The sequence below is a fragment of the Peromyscus leucopus genome, chromosome 9 (genome assembly GCF_004664715.2).
Source record: "Peromyscus leucopus breed LL Stock chromosome 9, UCI_PerLeu_2.1, whole genome shotgun sequence".
In the NCBI taxonomy this organism is placed as follows: domain Eukaryota; kingdom Metazoa; phylum Chordata; class Mammalia; order Rodentia; family Cricetidae; genus Peromyscus; species Peromyscus leucopus.
In genome coordinates, this window is record NC_051070.1 from 53,612,720 (window position 1) to 53,632,530 (window position 19,811).

The 19,811-nt window shown below is 49.7% G+C and overlaps 1 protein-coding gene across 3 annotated transcripts in view; it reads right to left on the reverse strand.

Moving 5' to 3' along the window:
• Positions 1-851: 851 nt before the first annotated feature.
• Loxl2 (lysyl oxidase like 2) overlaps positions 852-19,811 on the reverse strand; it is an 89,786-nt gene continuing 70,826 nt past the window's right edge. For all 3 annotated transcript variants that reach the window (XM_037208423.1, XM_028883178.2, XM_028883180.2), the window contains 8 exons: positions 19,005-19,156; positions 16,781-16,948; positions 15,341-15,503; positions 11,680-11,923; positions 5,424-5,539; positions 4,286-4,422; positions 2,085-2,196; positions 852-1,473 (listed from right to left, as the gene is read on the reverse strand). In XM_037208423.1, the coding sequence (XP_037064318.1) occupies positions 1,394-1,473; positions 2,085-2,196; positions 4,286-4,422; positions 5,424-5,539; positions 11,680-11,923; positions 15,341-15,503; positions 16,781-16,948; positions 19,005-19,156 (1,172 nt within the window). In that variant the 3' untranslated portion in view covers positions 852-1,393. The remainder of the gene's footprint in view (positions 1,474-2,084; positions 2,197-4,285; positions 4,423-5,423; positions 5,540-11,679; positions 11,924-15,340; positions 15,504-16,780; positions 16,949-19,004; positions 19,157-19,811) is intronic.

Here is a 19,811-nt window from a genome sequence, read left to right on the forward strand (position 1 = left end):
GTAACCAATATAAGATCCATTGATGTGATAAGCATGGCCATAGAGTTCTTGAGCTATGGGAACAGGTTTGAGGGGGGACTCTGGGAGATCTTGGAACTTTGGGCCTGAAAAAAAAAAAAGCCCCCAGAGTGCTAAGAACAGAGCTGAATGGATTATTCTGGTGGGAGTTTGGAGGACCAGAATGCCAAGAAAAATGTGGACATTGGAGGCCTGCTACCTGAGGTTTCAATGGGGCCCTGGACTAGCTGACTCTCTGGAAGTGAGCTAGAAGCCAACCATGTTATACCCTGGCAAGAATCCAGCTGCAGTCTGCCTGTGCGCCGAGCACTTGAGTGGATCTTGAGAGCGATGGGCTAATTTGTTTGGCAGAGGACATTTTAAGATGGAATAGCAGTCAGGCTGTGGTATGGTTCTGCTCATGGCTCTTATTCAGACCCACTGTAAAAAAAAAAACGAGCAAGTGGAGCAGAAAGAGAGAGGAAAATGTGCAGTTTGGTAAGCAAAAGAACACACAGAAGTTTAAAGCAGCTGAGAAAGGTGGGTGATGAGAAAGGTGGGTGCTGAGAAAGCCGCTATGACCGTTAAGGAGCACATTCCCTACAGGTGTGAAGTCCTGGGTTTCATGCCCAGCACTCTGGAGGTGGAAGCAGGAGGAGCAGAAGTTCAAGGTCATCCTCAGCTATCTAGTGAGTTTGAAACCAGACACGGCCATGCTCCTGCCACAAGGACCTTCTTTGCCACGACGACGCACCGGGTCCTCAAGCCACGAAGGCCCAAACAGAGCCTTCCTTCCTCGAGTTGATCTTGTCAAGAAGTTTGTACAATGAGGAAAAAAAAAAAAAAACAAACACTTAATACAGAGGTCTCGATATTCAAGTTTTCCAGAAATGACCTAAGAAGGGGGAAAATGGAATCCGGCTCGACCACCTCTGCGGTTGCTAAGTTCGCACTTGCCACATCTCCAGGAGAAAATGGCCCATCTATGCAGAGCGTGGTGATGTCGCACTTAGGATATACCAAAACTTGGATGGGAGAAGCTGCTCGAGGCTTGCCATCCAGTTCACAAAGCCATGTGCCAAAGCCCCTGCCTCAGAACAGGGACACGCAGCAGTGCCTAGTAAATGAAGGAGCACCTTTCTTCTCAGCTAGGCCTGGCTAGCCGGGAGATGGCAATTGGTATTCCCCGCCAGGAGACACTGTCTCCTGAACTCGGTAGGTGACCATTAAGTCATTTTTCTTTTCTTTCTTTTGTCTTTTGTCTTTCTTTTTCTTTTTCTTTTGAGACAGAAGCTCCGTCTAATGTCTGGAGTAGAAATCTCGTGGCAATCCTCCTGCCTCAGCCTGAGTGCAGGGATTACAGGCATGAGCCATCATGCCTGGCCCCAGGTCTTCTTTACTGCACAGAGAGCTGATTATTTAGAAGTCCACTGAAGTGTTCAAACTTCTGCTCAGTCTCCTCACTGAAGGCTCCACCTGGAGAGCAGGAGTCAAGGAGACAAAAAATTTAGTACATGCTCAGCTGTAGCCCTACACGCCAGGATGGTACCAGTGAGCTCTAGGGCCAGGGACTCAGCAGGCACTGTGCCAAACTTAGGATGTTTAAAAAAAAACGCAGTGCCCCCAGGAATGAGGCCTGTCACACGCCAACAGAGGCAAAAACTGCTTTCCTTCTTGTTCCCCAAGGAAAAAGCTCTTCATTGGTGACGAGTCAGGAGAGTGCTTCCCAGCAAGACTCGGTACACAGAGCCCATGAACTGATGCCTACACAGTTGGGGTCACGGGACCAGTGGGTTGATGGCCTTAGCTCCAGCCCTTATATAGACCTGGGGTCTGCCTTGCTGGGCCCGCCAGTTCTGTGCCACCCTCCTTCCTTTTGCCAGGGCTGGCTGCGAATACCCAATCCCCACCCAGGCCTTCATGCATCTCTGGCTTGCTTTCTGAACTAGGAATTTGACGCTGGCTCCACTCCCAGCTTCTCCCAGATTAGCTGCCTCTGGTTCCCGGAGAAAGTAGGGCAGCTGTGTCCTGTGCTCCAGCCTCCGGAGGAGGAGGAGGAGGCGGGTGGGGCCGCCGAGGGAACTTACCTACGTGACAGTTGTACATCCAGATGCGGTAGCCATCATAGCGGCTCCTGCACTTCATGATGTTGTTAGAGAAATCTGATTCTGGCACCTCGTAGTTGGGGTTAATGACAACCTGGAGGGAGTCAAGTCACAGGACACTGTAACTCCTCTGCTGGCTGTCCTCCACTCCAGGGCAGAGGCTGCGTACCCTTAACAGTACGGCTAGGTCTTCCCTAAGAGAGGCTGTGGCAAAATGAGGCTAACTGGGTCTGATGTCATATCCTGGCCTGGTAGGGGCCACGCCGGAAAGCCTGTGTCTGACCTGCTAACCACAGCCTACCGAGGCCACGTGCATGTGGTACTGTTCATTCAGACAAACTGGCAAATGTCCCTCTCTGAGGTGGCCTGATTTTTCTTTGAGTTCTCTTCTCCCTAAATCCTAGTTGTCCCCTCAGCCCCTCCCACTCAACGTGGGTGGATAGCACCTCCCACACTAAGGCCCAGACAGGCCCCTGTCCATTCTAGCATCCCTGAAGGGTGGACATGAGCACATCCGATTACAACCTGGGTACAAGTCAGGCTCTCAGGGTGGGTGTGGCCCATGTAGGAGCAAGGACTGGGGTGAATTGTGTGGTCTTCACAGTCCTCCCCATACTCACATCACACTCAGAGCATCTGAGGGAAGTGGATTGAGGTCTCTGTATCTGGAAGGGATGAAGCAAGGACCCCAGAAACCCATCTGCCCATCCATCCCTGCCTCTGAGTCTGTGCACCCCCGGCCACTTCCTCCCTTTGGGAGTCCTCTTCCAATCCCTATTGTCTGCCACGCAGTAAGCTCTGTTGTCTGTCACAGAGGTTAGCTCTCGTGGCCTGTTGACTTACAGTCCAGGGCATCCACAGCTCTGTGTCATCAGAAACACTGGCATACCCCCAAGTCCACCCGTCTGCTGATTGTACCGCTTAGGGGACAAGAACAGGACATAGAGACTTGTGACCTGCATTTGCCTAGCTGTGACATGAGGATACTAACAGTGTCCCTTCACATGAGAGTCAATGGGTCGATGCACTTCCTGAGCAGAGGGCTATCGGGGACCATGAAGCACTTTTAGCAGATAGGATGGTACACATTCACCCGGCTGAGTGACAGCGAGCCGCCAATAGGCGCCACCAGGCACTGCATGCATGCCCATTGCCATGGAAGTCCGCTCTTTAAATTCGAGTGCTCTGCTCCCAGGCCTGCTGTGGTTCTGGGTTTGGCTTGTGGCTAGAAAGCGCATGGCTGTCTACTTTTTAGAGCTGATGATGCCCGGGGACCCTTTCAAAGCACCCTGTGGTTACTTCTCCGCAGGTGCTGGCTCTTCAAGGGAGTGTCTAGCAGTAGGGACTGTGGGCTAGATCATGGGCTGCCTGGATTCCCCACTAGGAATGCTTTCAAGGCAGAACAACCCACTTCTGGTTACACACGTTGCCGTCCAATAGGGCAAGCGCTGGGAAACGCAACATGTGGGGATATGTGGCAATGAAGCCTCTGTAGGCAGGAATGCAACCATGTGCCAGGAGAAAACTGGGATACAGTGTTTCTCTCCCCTGCCACATGGGCCTGGCCGGAGTATGCCACAACTGTCTGCAGGAAGGCGGAAGCCAGGGCTCCCTGGCTCTTCCTCAGGGCAGGGTAGCTGGAAGCCTTCACGAAACAGTCTCCTGGCCAGGGTGTCCTTAGCTTGACTTCCTAGCCTTACAGACTCATTTGTGTGCACGGAGATGGCCCTTTTGCAGATCCTCCTGGGGAAGGAAAAATCACACAGTTGCAGGATACCGCAATTGCTTTCAGCCTTAACAGAACAGACCAAAGCAAGGTGTGAAGTCCGGAGGAAATCAGTATGGTGGCTGAAGGGGAAGCCTGAGATGTGGGTTGCCTCAGAGTTCATGGACCCACTTCCTGGTTCAAAGCAGCTCACACATACATTTTAATTCCAAGCTCATAAGGTTAATTGAATTATATATGACTGTTTCTACATCTTGGGTGCCATGATGGGCTCCCAACATGCCCTGCCGGCTCGGTATCCTTCAGGCCCATGTGCCTCATGTATAATGACGGACAGATAAGATGGCCTCTGAGTGAGGCACCCTGCCTGGCCTCATGGATCTTACTTCTGGACACCCACAAGAAGGCTGATGCAGTTACTTCTTCTCCCAGCAGCCCTGAGTTCTGCCCACCTCACCTGGAACAGGTAGTCTCCAGGGGGCACATCGGTGATGTCTATCCACTGGCAGTCAATGTCATGACGGTACATGTCCCAGCAGCCCATGGTGATACCTTGTTCTCCAAAGTTGGCACACTCATAACTCTTCTGAATGTCTGTAGGTGGGCAGAGAGGAGCATCGCCATGCATCTGTGGTCCCCGCCCGCCTCACCTCTTCCAGTCCTCAAGCCCCCCAGCTTCCATCCCATCCTTCCCACGTGGGCTTCTGATACCTTCCCATTTCAGAAGAACACTCTCACTCAACTCCCTATCTACATGCCAGCATTCCCTCCAAGCACTCGAGGTCTTCTCCTCCACAAAGTGCTCCTTGACCAATCTGAACTATGCTGGCATTCCTGTGAAATCCTCAGCCTGGGGTAGGGATGAGTGTCGTGACCTGAGACATCTGTAATGTTTGCTGTTTATCTTAACATGAGGTCATCTCATCTTCTCTAGACCATCAGCAACTGGACTCTGGGCTCGTATCTCATCTGTCTTCTTGGTCCCTCATAGATTGTCTGTACACAGTAGGTGTTCAAAACCTCTTTTCTATGTGATTTCATGATGTCGGCAGTGGGTCACACCAGCATCTAGAACCTCATGTGGGCAATAGGTAGAGGACAGGTATCTGTCCTGAAAGGGTCCTTGGTGTGTGAGAGTGCCAGGTGTCCTATCAGGCAATCACAGTGAGGTGTGATGACCTACCTGAGGTAGGACCAGAATGATATGTGCATGGTGGTCAGGGAGAGGAGTTGGGAACATGACAGAGCTCTATTGGTACTGGGCCCCTAGGAAGAATGTTCCGTGGCAAGCAGAGAGGCAGAGGCATGTGAGTCAGGCTCAAGTGACCAGACCTCACCTGGAAGCCATGCAGCCCTCTCCCTGCCAGTGAGAACAACTCTGGGGGACAGATGACGTCAGAACCACTTTCCCCAGCCCCAATGTGTAGCCACTGAAGGCCCCAAGAGTTGGCAAATAAAAGCCACGTGGATACCCAGCAGTGGCCAGGGTAACATGGAGAGGTGTGTGGCCTGGCCTCCATCCAGACGGACTGTGTTCCAATCCACTGGGAGTGTTCCAAGTTCTGGGAAGCCCCAACCTTCCCCTTCAAACATACCTCCCTCACACTCTGTGTCCTCCAAGCAGAAGCTGGCCTTGTGGCCCTCAGCCACCTTGGTGCCGTTGAGGCTTAGCAGGTCATAGTAAGTGAATACTTCCATGCTGTGGTAGTGCCTGGGAGCCAGAAACAGGGCCCAATGTCAGTGTCTGGAACCATGGCTGCCTGGAAGCAGCTTCCTAGCTGGTGAGTTGCCTCTGGAGAACCTCGAGGCAGCAGGGACAGGAATGAAGAGGGAACTGAGAGAAGGGAAGGCCAAAGCGAAGACAGTAACTTCTGGGCAGGGGTGTCAGACATCTTGCCACGCCTTGATCCCCCTCATCGGACGTGGGGATGACGTAACTTACTGGCTGGAATGTTGTGGGTGTCAGTGAGTCCAGCTGACAGCCCAGTGTCTGGTATTTAATCGGCTCAGCACAACAAGCTTTTTAATACGCAGGGACCTTCCTGAGGGCCCAGCTGGCTCTCAGCCCACTCCCTCATGGAATCTTTCCCAGATTTGCCATAGGTCTAACAAATGCCCATGTATTAAAAGCTTCTTTCCTATGGGGGGCGCTATTGGGACACTATGGACCATTTGGAGGTGCAGCCTATGAGAGTCTTAGGTGATTGGAAACATGCCCTCAAAAGGGATTTCAGGTCCACAGTCCCTTTCTCTCTCTGCTTCCTGGATTTAGGTGTGTTTATCCCCACACAGATGTGCTACCACCTGCTGCCTTTGGACACTATGGCTTTGAACCTTCAAAACCGTGAGCTGAACAAACCTTTCTAAATTAGTTTCCTCAGATTTTTTTTTTTTTTTTTTTTTTTTTTACTGGCATAAAACTAGTAGAACAGACTAATTTTTAAGATCACATTTTTTAAAAGTAGGAATAGAGAAGGAAGGAAGGAGATAAAAGGGATGGGGTGGCAGTCAGGGAAACAGGAATCACTAAGATATAGGGCACGCGCCCAGAGAAGAACACACATGGACCCGAGTGATGTGTGTGCACTCTGGTGTGGGAGAGGAGGCCTGGCCTTGGCCTAAGAGCCCTGGGAAGGGAGCAGTAAGCCCACGCTCCTCAAAATGAGCAAATCAAACAGGGAGGGGAAGGAGAAGGGCTGGGAGGTTTCTGGAGAGTGGGTGGTTCTCAGGGAGGGGCATGGCAGCAGCTCGGGAAAGCACATCTCTGGGGTTCTAGAAGGGAGCGTGTGCAAGCCGGGTGCAGTTAGCTCCCTTGGCTGATAGTTGACGGCAGCCCATGCCATCACTTGGGAGAAATTGAGAACAGATGTGCTGAAGAGTGACGCAGCTGCTTCAGGAATAACAGGGGAAGCGGTGCTACTGAGGGCAGCTGAGGGGATTCCAGAATCATCCATTATGCAGGCCTAGGACAAAAGATAGCAGGCTGGCTTTCGCCTCGTCTCCACCTGTCCTGTGTGGGTCGTACCTGCAACTATGCTAACACACTCATCTCCACCATTGCGGGGACATTTCGTACAGGAAGCCTCTTAAGGCACTGTAGGGCTTTGTTTATGCCCAGACCAAGTTTCCTCTTTGGTAAAGCAAGACTATTATTGCCAACTTCTGGGGTGATGTAAGAACCAAATAAGATAAAAGGCAGAGCTGGGGCTGCAGCCCGATTGTTGGAATGCTTGCCTAGCACCCAGGACACCTTTGGTTCGATCCCCCAGTACCACATAAACTAGCCATGGCGGCCTGTGAACCCAGCACTGAGGAGGGGGAGACAAGGGGATCAGAAGTTCACGGTCATCCTCAGTCGCAGGAGTGAGTTTGAGGCCAACCCAGGTGCAGGAGAAGCCGTCTCAAAATCAATAAATAAAAGGACAGAGACATAAAAGAACCCAAATGAGGCCGTAACAAAGGATGTTCTCTGTTGGCCACCGTCCTGATCGTGGCTCCGCCCATCCGCAGTCACAGCTGCAGTAGTCAAGGCTCCCTGGGTCCTGTCACCCAGCCTGACTATTGGTGTAGCGGCCTGGAGCTTCCTCCACCGTGTGTGCAGGAGAGAGGAGGGCCATGGAAAGGGTTTCCAGGGAGGAAATTAGAGGCTCTTTCCTTCCTCCCGAGTTTGTTCATGCTATATAAATAATGTCAGAAGCTGCTAAGTCGGGCTTCCCCAGGTCATTCATGTTTCTGGTAAAATGGTACTGGGCCAGGGCCAGCGGACAGCCCTTACAAGGAACATTTTGTAGCGGATGAGGTGAGGACTTTGAGGGAGTCTGTTTTGGCTCCCTGCAGGGAGCGGATGAGACATGAGGTCTGACTCACGGAATGAAAAATGTCTGCTGCCTCAGAGAGGGGCTTATGTGACTTGCTGACCGGCTGGAAAGATCGCAGGGAAGTACGTTTATGTTCCGTCGTCTAAACAGAGTTCAGAGGGAGCCACAGACGGGCTGTTATGAAGCGGCCTCCTGTAGTCAGACCTCCTTCAGTCTGGAATTGGGTCTTTTCTAGCTGCAGTTTTCTTCCTGGGAGGAAGCCATAGGCTCCACGGCCCCCTGCTTCTTGCTGATCGCTGTCCTGGAGCGTGTCTGCTTTATCTCCTGGATACCCTTGAAGGCCACATGTTCCTCCTCCTAGGTCCGAGGTAGACATGAGATCCATCTAATCTCCCACAGGCCTCCACCCAGGAGACAATGATGGGTGCTAGGAAGGCAGGAGGGAGAGTCTTGGGCAACACAGTGGCCCTCTTAGCAGCTCAGAGTCTAAGGGTAGAATGAGCCCTGGGGTGGGCATTGGAAACTGCAGACATGAGAAGAAATCCTAGAATACTAAAAAAGGGAGTGTGGCCTGGTGCTTCATAGAATTCTTATATTTGCTTGTTTGATTTTCCTTCCTGTGGTGCTAGGAATACTTGGTGCTCTACCACTGAGCTACCCCACCGGCCCTTGTTTTCTTTGAGACAGTGACAGACTATGAGTGAGTCCAGTGGCCGTGGACTCACCATGCGGCCCCAAATTCATTACCCTGCCTACTGAATGCTGGGATACCAGGTATAGGCTACCAGGGACAGCTTTTGAGCTCCTTATAACCTAGATAAAATGAAAGTTGGCCTTTCCCGTAGGATTCCAGGGCTCTGTGTCCTGAGAGCTGGCACTCCTCTGGGGATGCGTCATGCCGGATGAACACGTAGACAGAAGACAGACACAGCGTGCCCACAGGAAGCTGTACATGTCTTGACGTACTGTCACTACAGATTGAGGAAGACGCACTTGGGTGTTTTCCAGTCCTATCAAGGACTGCCATAAAAGACAGGGGTCCTTCTGTGGGCTCTAGCTTGCCATCCACATGTGTCAGGCCTGCTGACTGGTGAGATGAGGGACCTCTAACTGGTTCAGAGGCCTCATTACAGCCGTGGATTCTGACCCTGTTGGTGGAGGGGGCAACTAGGCACATGGTGGAGGCAGGCTGGACAGACACACTTCTACATCTGTGACATTCCTGAACCCAGGGGCTACAGCCTGTACTGGGGCCCATTCCTCTGCTCCTCCAGCTCCTTCCACCCCACCCCACCCTGCCCTGGGATTCCCCAAGAAGGGAAGGGCAAGCCCCCAGGATACAGCTGACTACATCGAGGGTACTGATACCAAGGGCACCAGAAATGCATCTAAGAGCACTAATCTTTCTGTTTCAGCTTCGTGTCTTCAAGAACATAGTTCTGCTCCTCCTTGTAGCATTAATGAATGTGGAAGTGGCCAGTTCCCCATTCACATTTATCTGAGCCAGGGCTCCCTCTCTTGCTTGGCTCCATTCATGGCTTCAGAATGTCTGTAAACCTGCTGAGATGGAATGTCAGTGCTTTCACAGAAGCAACTTTCTTGAGTTGAGGAAGGGCCAGGCCAGCTCTCAGGAGCCTCTGCAAGGGACCCAAGAAGAACTAGCTTCAACTCCCTTGGAAGGTCTTCCCAATGAACCTGAAGAGTACCAGACAGTCTCATGTTTGTAATCCCAGCACTTTGGAATTAGGGGAAGGAGACTGGGAGTTCAAGGGCAGCTTTGGCTAGATAGGGAATCACAAGACCAGTGAGCCTGGAGATGTCACCTGGAGCTCTGGAGACTGAGTGTATGTGTGGGGCTCATGAAGTTCCTTGGATCGTGCGTTCGTAGAATACCTGTGCCTACAATGTCTGTCTCTCATCAAAACTGTGGCACACTATGTTAGTGAAGAAGATATGGGGCCGATCCCTGGGCACAAGGACAAAAGGTGGACTGTACCAAGGTCACTGACCAAGGGCACAATACAAGTGAGAGAACAACCTTGAGGGCGCTGCCTCCATGTCCAGTTGACAAGAAACCAGGGGCGCCCAAAAGAAGGGTCACATGCTTTGCCCGTGTTCTTCTCCGCCCTCCCCTCCCAAACCATTGACGGGAACATTTGTAGGCAAAGGAGAAAAGAGCCCCCAGGAAAAGTGGGGAGGGAGAGTCAGAGTCCCTGGGACTCCAGATCACAACACTGCCATGATGTCACCATATGGCTATTCTTAGGGTGGAGACTGGTGGCTCTGAGGCTAAGCATATGGCACTAGGAGCCTCCTACCATGTAATCTTGGGTGGGCCACCATATGCAGGGCTGAGATGCAATTACCGTCCACTTATAGACCCATAGGCAGCACCAGCTCCTGCTGTCCTGGCTTCCCACCACGTGGTCTCTAAGGGAAACCAGGCACTGAGACTGTCCTGACTTTAATTCTACTCCAATTTGTACCCTGGCAAAGACGAAGTGATTCCTCGGGCTTCAGGGTATGTACAGCATTCAGCGAGTTGCTGCAAAGGAAAATCAGAAGCTGAAGTGGGATCATAGTATTTTCTTATGGAATAAGGCGATACAACCCTAGCCTCAAGCTGATTTAACTGTGAGTGGATTATGATTTATGGCATGAAAAAGAAGCAAAACATAGGAAGGTGTCTGATGAAAGTCTGGAAGAGCTAACAGGGAGAGCAGCGCATTTGAGAGCGGAGGGGCCCAGCTGAGACCCCTGAACTGTAACTCCTCAGGCTAGCTCCGGCAGTTGTATGGAATTCAGTGACCTGTTCATCGGGAATGGCCACATGTGAGTGCATCTGCCTCTGATGTGAGTGCAGTGTTAGAGCTGGATCAAAGCCTAGAAGGACCTCCCCAGCTCTGATGTGCAGACCTGTGAGGGTCCTACTGACGTGCAGATGGGGTCATTGGTCTGCACCTCTGGCACTCAGCATGCCTAGATCTCACTGTAATGGTAGACACACCCATCCAGGGGCCTCACTTTGAAAGGCAGGGATCTAATGCAAACATTTCCTAACATAGATAGAATATTTGAGAGAACGGATCTACCAGGAGTTCGTGGACCTCTAGAAGAGGGATTCCCGGTAGGAGGAACAGCAGCTTCTTTTCCAACAGTGTGCCTGCAGTGTCCTCTACCTGCCCAGACTGAGGACAAAAAGTGACCAGGTAGTGACAGCGGAGTCTGGGTTGGATTACAAGTCAAGAAGAGCAAAGGAAACAGGAAGGGAAGAGGTCCTGGTGGCTTCCATAGGCCCTGGGGGCACTGGCTCTAGGATTTCCCACTGTTCTTCTGTCTTGACCCAATCTTTGCAGCACCTGGATCACAGCCACAGATGAGCTGGAAGGGAGCCCAGAAGTCCCAGCAATGTGGCCCAGTTGGCCTAATGTCAAGCTGCTGGTCAGGGACTTAGGCTTAGACCAGTTCTCATGACTCTGGGTCCTGGAGCTCCTATCTCCACACCCCCAGTCTTCCTAGAGACATTAAAAACACCAAGTAAGGAGGATGACCAAGGGAGATTTGAAATGGCAGTGTGTGTGTGGGGGGGGACTCATTAAAAGTACAACCACGTGTGTGCAAATGCCATAATGAAACCCATTACCTTGTAGGCTAACTTTAAAATTTAATTCAAAAAAAAACCTCACACTGGTATGCAGAACATATTCCTGTATGGACAGAAGGCCCAAGGCTGGAGACTTGAAAGCTCCCTATGGAGTACAAGTGTACTGTGCATGCCCGTAGAAACTGCAGACTGGAGGGCCCTGGCACTCAGATCAGCATGTCGCCTAGGGTCAAAAGCACTGGAGCCAAGAGGCAGGGAACTCAGCCAGTGAGCTGGGAGTGGAGAATGGCTTCCAGAGAGAGATTACTCATCTGCCTAGATCTTGGATCGCTGGCCTTCCTGAGGTGACTCTGGCATTCTAGATCCCAGGTCTGGCTACTGAAGAACACCAGGCTGGGTAACTGACTGACCAAGGGAGGCATGGCCTACCTGTGGCAGTCATGCCAAATCCACGCGTGGCGGCCATTCTTGGGGCGGAAGTCGGACTGGCCATTGTTGTGGATCTGGGAGGAGAAGCGGAGAAGGCGACGGTAGCCCGTGGTGGGGTTGGTATGGACGGCGGAGGCCGAGAGACAGTTCTCCTCCATGGCACACTGCAGCAGGAACATGGGCCTGTCCTCCAGGTAGGCAGTCTGTTGCACAATCTCGGCGTTAAGCACCAGGTCAGGTGCAGCTATGGAAGACAGACATGGGTCACAGACGGGAAACCCCTTCCGTGGGCACCCCTGAGAAAAGTGCCATCATTCTGTACACGTCCTTCTGAAGCTGGCCTGGGGCTCCTCCGTGTTACCTTCCAGTCACTCCCAATTATACTCTCTCTTTTCCAGAAGTCTTCTGGATACTCCCCTTCAGTTCCCGGTATGGGTGGGCAAATGGCTGACACACAGATGGGTGATAGACATCCAAGGGCTCCTTGGATCATTCTCTCTACTTTCAAGCCCCTCAGACATCCCATAATTAAAACCAGAACAATAATGAAGGAGACACCACTCCCCCTTGGTGTGACTCTCTCTCCCAACATGCATGAGGATTTATGGCCTACTAATGCCGTTCCCCCCAAAATGCATCTTGACTATTGATGTCTAAATACTGCCACATTCATGTTATGATTCTGTAATATTTAATTCACCACTTGCTTCTATATTTTAGAAAGGCAATGCCTTAGCTGACTAGAATTTTTCAATTAAAGACAAGTCTGTGATCAACATGCTATAGTCAAACTGCGCCTAAATTGTGGTGTGTGTGTGTGTGTGTGTTCTTTAGAATATATCTCTAGCAGAGACATTTCCAGGAGAAAAAGCAGCATGATTATAAAACGTTGATGCACATTGCCAAACTGCCTTCTCACAAGTTTTTCCTGTTTCCTTTCATCACAGCTTGGCATAGAGTTTGTGCAGAAAGGACGCTGTCCACATTGTCAGGGGTGGGGGAAGGAGGCCTCTTTCTACAGATGTGAACTGCAGGGCTCCCGTGAAACATGGGCTTAAAGCATGTACTTCAGAAAGCAGTTCACAGCAACATCCTAGGCCTAACTTCAAAAACTGGGGGTTGAGACCCCCCCTATGAAGTTGTGTAAGTGAATGTGGAGGGTCTTGAAAATTTTGGGAAGAGTGAAAGGATTCTGCATACACAATGGCTTGAAAATTAATTCGAAAATCAAATGCCTATTGAGGCTGAGGTGTTTCTGGCAGTGCCTGCCCATGTTGCATTGCGTGACTTCACCACAGCCTTGGTTCTGAACACACAGCACAGCATGCACACTTTGCATTGTACATGTCACATGTACAACACCAGCAAACACTGCCCCAAACACTGCCCTCAACTCATATTCAAGATTTCCATATGTTATGATTTACAGCACTTTTACTATACACAAGCATTTTCCGTTCTTGGAGAAACACGGTTCAAATATGGGAAACAAAGACTTCTAATATTTTCCTCCCAGCATTTATTTGCAAATAAATGTAACATCGGCACATCTTCAGTTGTATTGTGTTAGAGTGTCCCTTTTCAAAAAGTGCTGCTTGAGACGCTGACTTGAATTTCATTTTTTAAAAAAAAAAATGTTGAAAGAATTTTGGTTTGGGATTAGAGTAGATTTCTAATCATCTCTGAAATGACCCTAAACATACATCTGTTATTTTGTATTATGTATTTATGCAAATGGTGTTCTTAGCATTAACAATTATAATATCAAAGTATTGATCAACTCATTCATCAAGATTTATTTCTTTATGCAAAAATAGAAACTACATCTATCTTATTAGTATGTGTGATAGCTAGCTTTTATATTAACTTGACACCAAACTAGAGTCATTTGAAAGAGCGAACCTCAATTGAGAAAATGCTCCAACCAAATTGGCCTGTGGAGGGTGCATTTTCTTGATTGATAATTGATGTGGGAGGGCCCAGCTTATTGTGAGTGGTGCCACCCTGGGCTGGTGGTCCTGGGTTCTATAAGAAAGCAAGCTGAGCAAGCCATGGGGAGCAAGTCAGTAAGCAGCATCCCTCCATGGTCTCTGCTTCAATTCTTGCCTCTAGGTCCCTGCCCTATTTCTGGCCTGGCTTCCTCTCATGCCCAATAAATAAACCCTCTCATGCCCAAGTTGCTTTTGGTCATATCAATAGAAACCCTAACTATGCAAATTTAATTTCACCTTTAATGAATGGTAAAATTATGTGCATACAAAAGAACTGTTGTAAAATAAATGTGATTTATTATCAGCAAATGTTTGATTTGTGTACTTATTTTATACACCTATATAATTAAAGTCATGTAAAAATGTCTCAGGAATCTTGAGTGGAAAGGTTTAAGAATACTGAGCCTCTAGGACTGATTTCCAACAGATGCAGAAATCTCATTTTCTGATTGTTGCATGTTATACTGGTTAATTATCAGCTTGACAGAACCTTGAATCACCTGAGAAGGGAGTCTCAACTAAGAGATTCCCTAGATCAGATTGGCCAGTGAGCATGTCTGTCAGGGATTGTCTTATTGTTAACTGGTCCAGCCCACTGTGGGTGGTACCATTCCCTGGGTAGGGCTGTATGAGAGTAGACAGTGTTGACAGAGAACAAGCAAGCAGGCAGCATGGGTACATTTGCCTCTTTCTGCTCTTGACCGTGGTTGTGATGCTTTAAGTTCCTGCCTTGATTTCCCTGCAATATTAGAGTATAAACTGGAATTATGTACCAAATGAACACTTTTCTCCTATGTTACTTTTCATTAGGATATTTTATCCCAGCAACAGGAATGAAACCAGAACATCGATAAGTGTCTCAAGAGAATATGGTCTGGAGGAGAACTCTAGCATTTACCTCTCTCTGCTTCCAGATTGGTGGATATAATGTGACCAGCTTGCTCCCTAGTCCCTGCTCCTGATGGACTGTATCCTCAAACTAGTAGCCAAAATAAACTGTTCCTTTCTTAAGTTGCTTTTATCAGGCATTTGGTGCTTGTGGTAGTTTGAATGCAATTGGCCCCCACAAACTCATAGGGCGTGGCCTTATTAGGAGCTGCGGCTTTGTTGCAGTAGGTGTGGCCTTGTTGGAGGAAGTGTGTCTCTGTGGAGGTGGGCTATGAGGTCTCATATATGCTCAAGCCATGCTCACTATCTCAGTTCACTTCCTGCTGCCTGCATGTCAGGATGTAAAACTCTCAGCTCCTTCTCCAGCACCATGTCTGCCTGCATGCCACCATGTTCCACCATGATGATAATGGGCCGAACCTCTGAACCGTAGGTCAGCCCCAATTAAATGTTTTCCTTCATAAGAGTTGCTGTGGCCATGGCGTCTCTTCACAGCAGTAGAAACCCTAACTAAAACAGTACTAAAAATGAGAAATGTAACTGATAGACACTCTTTAACCTAACCCTTCCCTGTTTCCTCTTTACCATGCCATCAGCCAGGTCCTGTGCTTGGGAAATAGCTATCGTTCGTCCTCTTTGACCCAGAATCTACTGTGCTTTCCTCTCCTGGTCACACACTGTGAAACCCCAGAGTCTTGGGAAGAGTAACCGATGGTTCCCTGAACTCCTCTAGAACTGGGAACAGGTGGGAAGAGTGAGAGGCAGCCCTTAGAAAGTCTTACTTTCTGAGCAGGCGACTCCAGCACCAAACCGCACCCCACCCTCAGGGCAGGTCACCTCCTCATCATGGTGGCAGTGTGCCAGGGATAGCTCTGTCCCCGAGCACTTCACTCCACTCATGACCACTTGGTTGTTGAAGACATTTCCATGCCAGTACCAGGTCTCCTGGAGAAATCAACCAAAGAAATCATTAGTATGTCACCTTGTCAACTTCTGGCTTCACAAAGCCCTCAAGGTTTTATGATCCCATTTTCCAGATGGAGACAGATGAGGCTCAGAGAGTCATTTATCCCAGCCATGCAGTTAGCTGGTGACGGAATGAGTGAGCATCTACAACTAACTCTGGGTTTGCAGGATCGGAGACATCCATTCACATATGCCAATAATTAGCTGTCTTATAGAAGTCAACTTCTGGATTTAATTCTAGGAAAAGCATTTTATAGGATGCTGACTGAGGAGCCCCAGGTTGATGATGCTGAAATTGATTAAGCTCTTTCTAGCAACAGAACTTCAAAACACTGTTAGCATACACTCTTCTAGTTCAAGAACTTTCTAGTAGAGAAAATGGGGTGGGGGGAGGTGGGGACAGGTAGAGAGCTTGCAAGAGAACATAAGATCCTGTGCTCCTGAAATTCCCAGGGTTTATTTATGTGTCAGCTTGGCTCAGCGAAAAATACCCAGATAGTTGTTAAAATTCAATTCTAGATGTTTCTGTGAAGTAGTTTTTAGATAAGATTAACATCAAAATCAGTTGATTTGAGTGAAGCAAACTACTGTATCATCAGGAATAGGCCCTGTTCAGTCCGTTGAAAACTTTACAAGGAAAAAAGACAGAGGTCCCTTTGTGAACAGGGATTCTATCCTGGTGCTGGGTGCTCCCCACATTCCTCAAAGATTCAATTCCATCCCTCTACAAACAGTATACAGGACACTTCAGACTCAGCCCTCGGCCCATGGAGAACCCCAACATGCAGACTGGAGTGGCCACAGCAGTAAGTGACTCAGAGGTCTCCAACCTGCAACCAGTGGGCCACAGGAGATCACAACAAGCCCCCCCATAACTATGGAGGCTGTTTAACACAAAACCAAAAACATACTTAAAACATTATGAGTTTTCTCTGTAACGTTTTTGCAACTGGAAGGCACAGTGTGAACTTTGTGGATAACAACACTGTGTCACAATGTGAACAACTGGACACCCCTGGAGCCCCTTATTCTGTAGCTGGAAACAGACTGGGGTAGGAGAGACTTGCTCCAGGCCTTGGGGCTGTCAAGGAAGGAACTAAGGCTAGAATGAGGTCTCTTGCCTTGGTCCAGGGTTTGCTTGGTTGTGTTCCTTCTTAGTGGCTGGGGAAAGTTAGTTGACGAGAAGAGCTGAGTGATGATGGGCAAGGCCAGGATGGATACAAGGTGGGCTAGGTTGTGAGGCTAGAGCCACTTACCTGGAAGGCGTTGCTGGCAAAGCCCAGGCCTAGCTGCCGGCAGACCACCATGGCCTCCACAATGCCCCAGTTCTGGCCACATACGGTCCCCCACACAAGGGACCCGTTTCTCTCTGTCAGCACCTCCACTCGGCCCTCATAGGGGTTGCGGCCTCCATTCAGGCGCAGCTGTGAATAGCAAGAAACATGGTCTTGAGGATGGATGGGAGACTCTCTCCATATTGGTACTAGTTCCAAGCCAGGTGGTCCTATCTGACCACCTTTGGATTCAGAACATCCTTAAGAGTCCCCTGTGTGCCAAATTATGACAATTATGCCAGCATGAACTCAGTGAGGTCTCACCCAGGTGTCTGTTCGCCCATCCTGAACACCGCTCTTTCAGTAATGTGCCTTCCAAGAGGTGACATGAATTATGTGTGTAGCATCTGGATTCTGCTGGATCCGCTTACTCACTCAGAGACACTAGGTACCGCTGACCATTCACAGAGTCTCTCACGGTGCCTCTTTTCTCCAGTGATAGAAGAAATGAAGCTTCACTGTAGCTGGATAAACAGACCCCAGAGCCTTGTGGATGCTAGGCAAACACTACCAACTAAACCACATCCCAGATCTCTTTCCCTAATGCTTATGCATAAGTCCCACTGCTATTCGCTCTGCTTGGAGGTGTGGTCTCGAAGGGGACAATTAAGGTCACGTAAGACCATATGGGAATGTTATAATTTAACCAGACTAGATGTCTTTATAAGGAGAAAAGAGACCCTGGGGATGTAACAGGCACAGAAAGAGGTTGCATAAGGACAATAAGGAGGTGGCTGGAAACAGGTCAGAACGGAGAAGCCCCAGAAGACACCAAGCCGAGCAACGCCTTGGCTTGGCTGTATTCTCCTGGCAGACCCAGGAAGAAACCAACCCCATTGGTGAGGCTGACGGTATTTCGTTTTGTCAGCAGAAGCAGACCTATGGTGAGAAAACTCGGATGCTTTGCTTCTCCTGGCACAGTGGCTGACACTTGGGAGCCCCACGCCTGGCCATGCTGCTGTGCCTGGCTGGCCATCACAACAAACAGAATTCCTCCTGCATTGGGGATGAGCTCAGATAGCACAGCCTCGAACCTGGGCCTTTGGAAAGGTGAGAGCTGTTGGCAGGGGCAACTCAGCACTTCTGTGGCGATAACCAGGTATCTGGCCTGGCTAAGCTCTATCTACTGACCCCCGAAAGCTTCTGGAAAGCCTCGTTTCTTTGGCTGAGGTCTGTCATGTCACTGAGCTTTGACTCATCTGGAGGATGACTCAGCACACTGGGACTTAGGGCTGTCCATGGGTGGCAGCGTTAACAGGGTTCCCTTAGAATACCTCTGGCAGCTCCAGATGGCAGATTTCCCTGTGTGTGCATTCCTGCTCACCCGCAAGGAATGCACAGCTCAGCTGCCTGCTGCTGGGTTCCCACCTATGGGCCAGTTAAGGATGGTGAATGGCATCAGGAGTGCCTGGGTGCTCTGGTGTCAAGGTCAAGGACCGCTGTCTAAGCAGGAGCCTGGCACATCTGGCGCCATGGTGTGTCTGTTCTGATAGCATACAATGTCAGCTCTAGGACATATGTCACACAGCACCTGACGAGTTTAAGGCACAGTGGAGAGTATTGTGGAGAAAATCCAGGGTGTTCTGTAGCATTGGCTAGATTTCCTGAAGGACAAGGAGGTGAGGGATTCTTCTCTGGGAACAAGGTCGGCAAGCTTTAAAGCCTGCCTCAGGAAGGGTGGAGTTTGTCTCGGGTTACAGTTCTGCTGACTTCCTTCAATTCCTTCTGTCTACGCAGCTGTCTACGCTGCGTTGGCACAGTGCTCTGCAGACCTGCCATCCATCCATGTGGCGTCTCTGGGTCCTCACAGAGAACCTATGCCAAGGGTGTCAGAGGTGTGGTAGACCCCGAGTCCCTTGTCGAAAATTCTGAGCTGCCCCTGTATCACATGCCTAGTCCCGAAGCAAGGGATCCCACAGGGAGAAGTCAGATACCTGCCAGACCAAGAGTGGCATCTGTGTGTTTGTTCATTTGTCACACTTAGAAATGCTGGCTGGCAATGACAGTGACAGTGGCGGAGCCAGTGTCAAGAGTTCATCCTAGAGTACCCTTGACACCTCGGAGAGTCCTTCAGAGCAAGGCCACCTGGTTTGTATTCTCTGGGGCCTCAGCATCACAGGTCCCTCTGGGCATCTCACCTCCTCACCTTTTTCTGGAAGCCCATGATGGGAATGTTGCATCGCACACCAGCGTCCTCCTCGTGGTTGCAGCCCTGCGACTCTGTGTTGAGTTTGCAGTCTATGATGGACTTCTCGGTCCCCGTGCACTGGACCTCGTTGAGGTGGATGGGCCCGATCCCTAGGAAGGGAAAGAAGATGGGTGTTATACAATCACCTGGAAGAAGTTTCCTGGAACAGGCAAGAAAGACCCTAGAAATCGGACTCTGCCTCTTCCTTCTTCAAAACTCTCCCAACCACAGCCCCTTCTCCCGGGAGAGAAATGGGGGTGCATATTTTGTCATAAGTGCAGATAAAATTCACTACTAAACTGTTATGGGACCTTGGTCAGATCACTTAGTATTACGGTTTGGATGTAAAATGTTGCCCACGAGCTCATGAGTTTGAATGTCTGGCCACCAGCTGGTGGTGCTGTTTTGGGAAGCGTGTGAAAACTTTAGAAGATAGAGCCTTGCTGGAAGAAATGAGTCACGAGGGAGTGGGCTTAGGGGGTTTGAAGGCCAGGTACCACTTCCTGTCTATTATTTCCTTTCTGACTTCGGATGGATGCGATGTGACCGGCTGCTTCATGCTCTGGCACGACGCCTTTCCTGCCATGATGAACTATGTCCTTTCTTAAATAAACTAGGCCCAAATAAATCTTTTGCTTAAGTTGCTTCTTGTCAAGTATTTGGTCACATCAATGGGAACAGTAACTCATACACTCAGCCTCCCTGGTCACTGGGTCTCTCTCTTTAACAAAGGAGTCAGATTAGATGATGTTACCATAGTTTTAG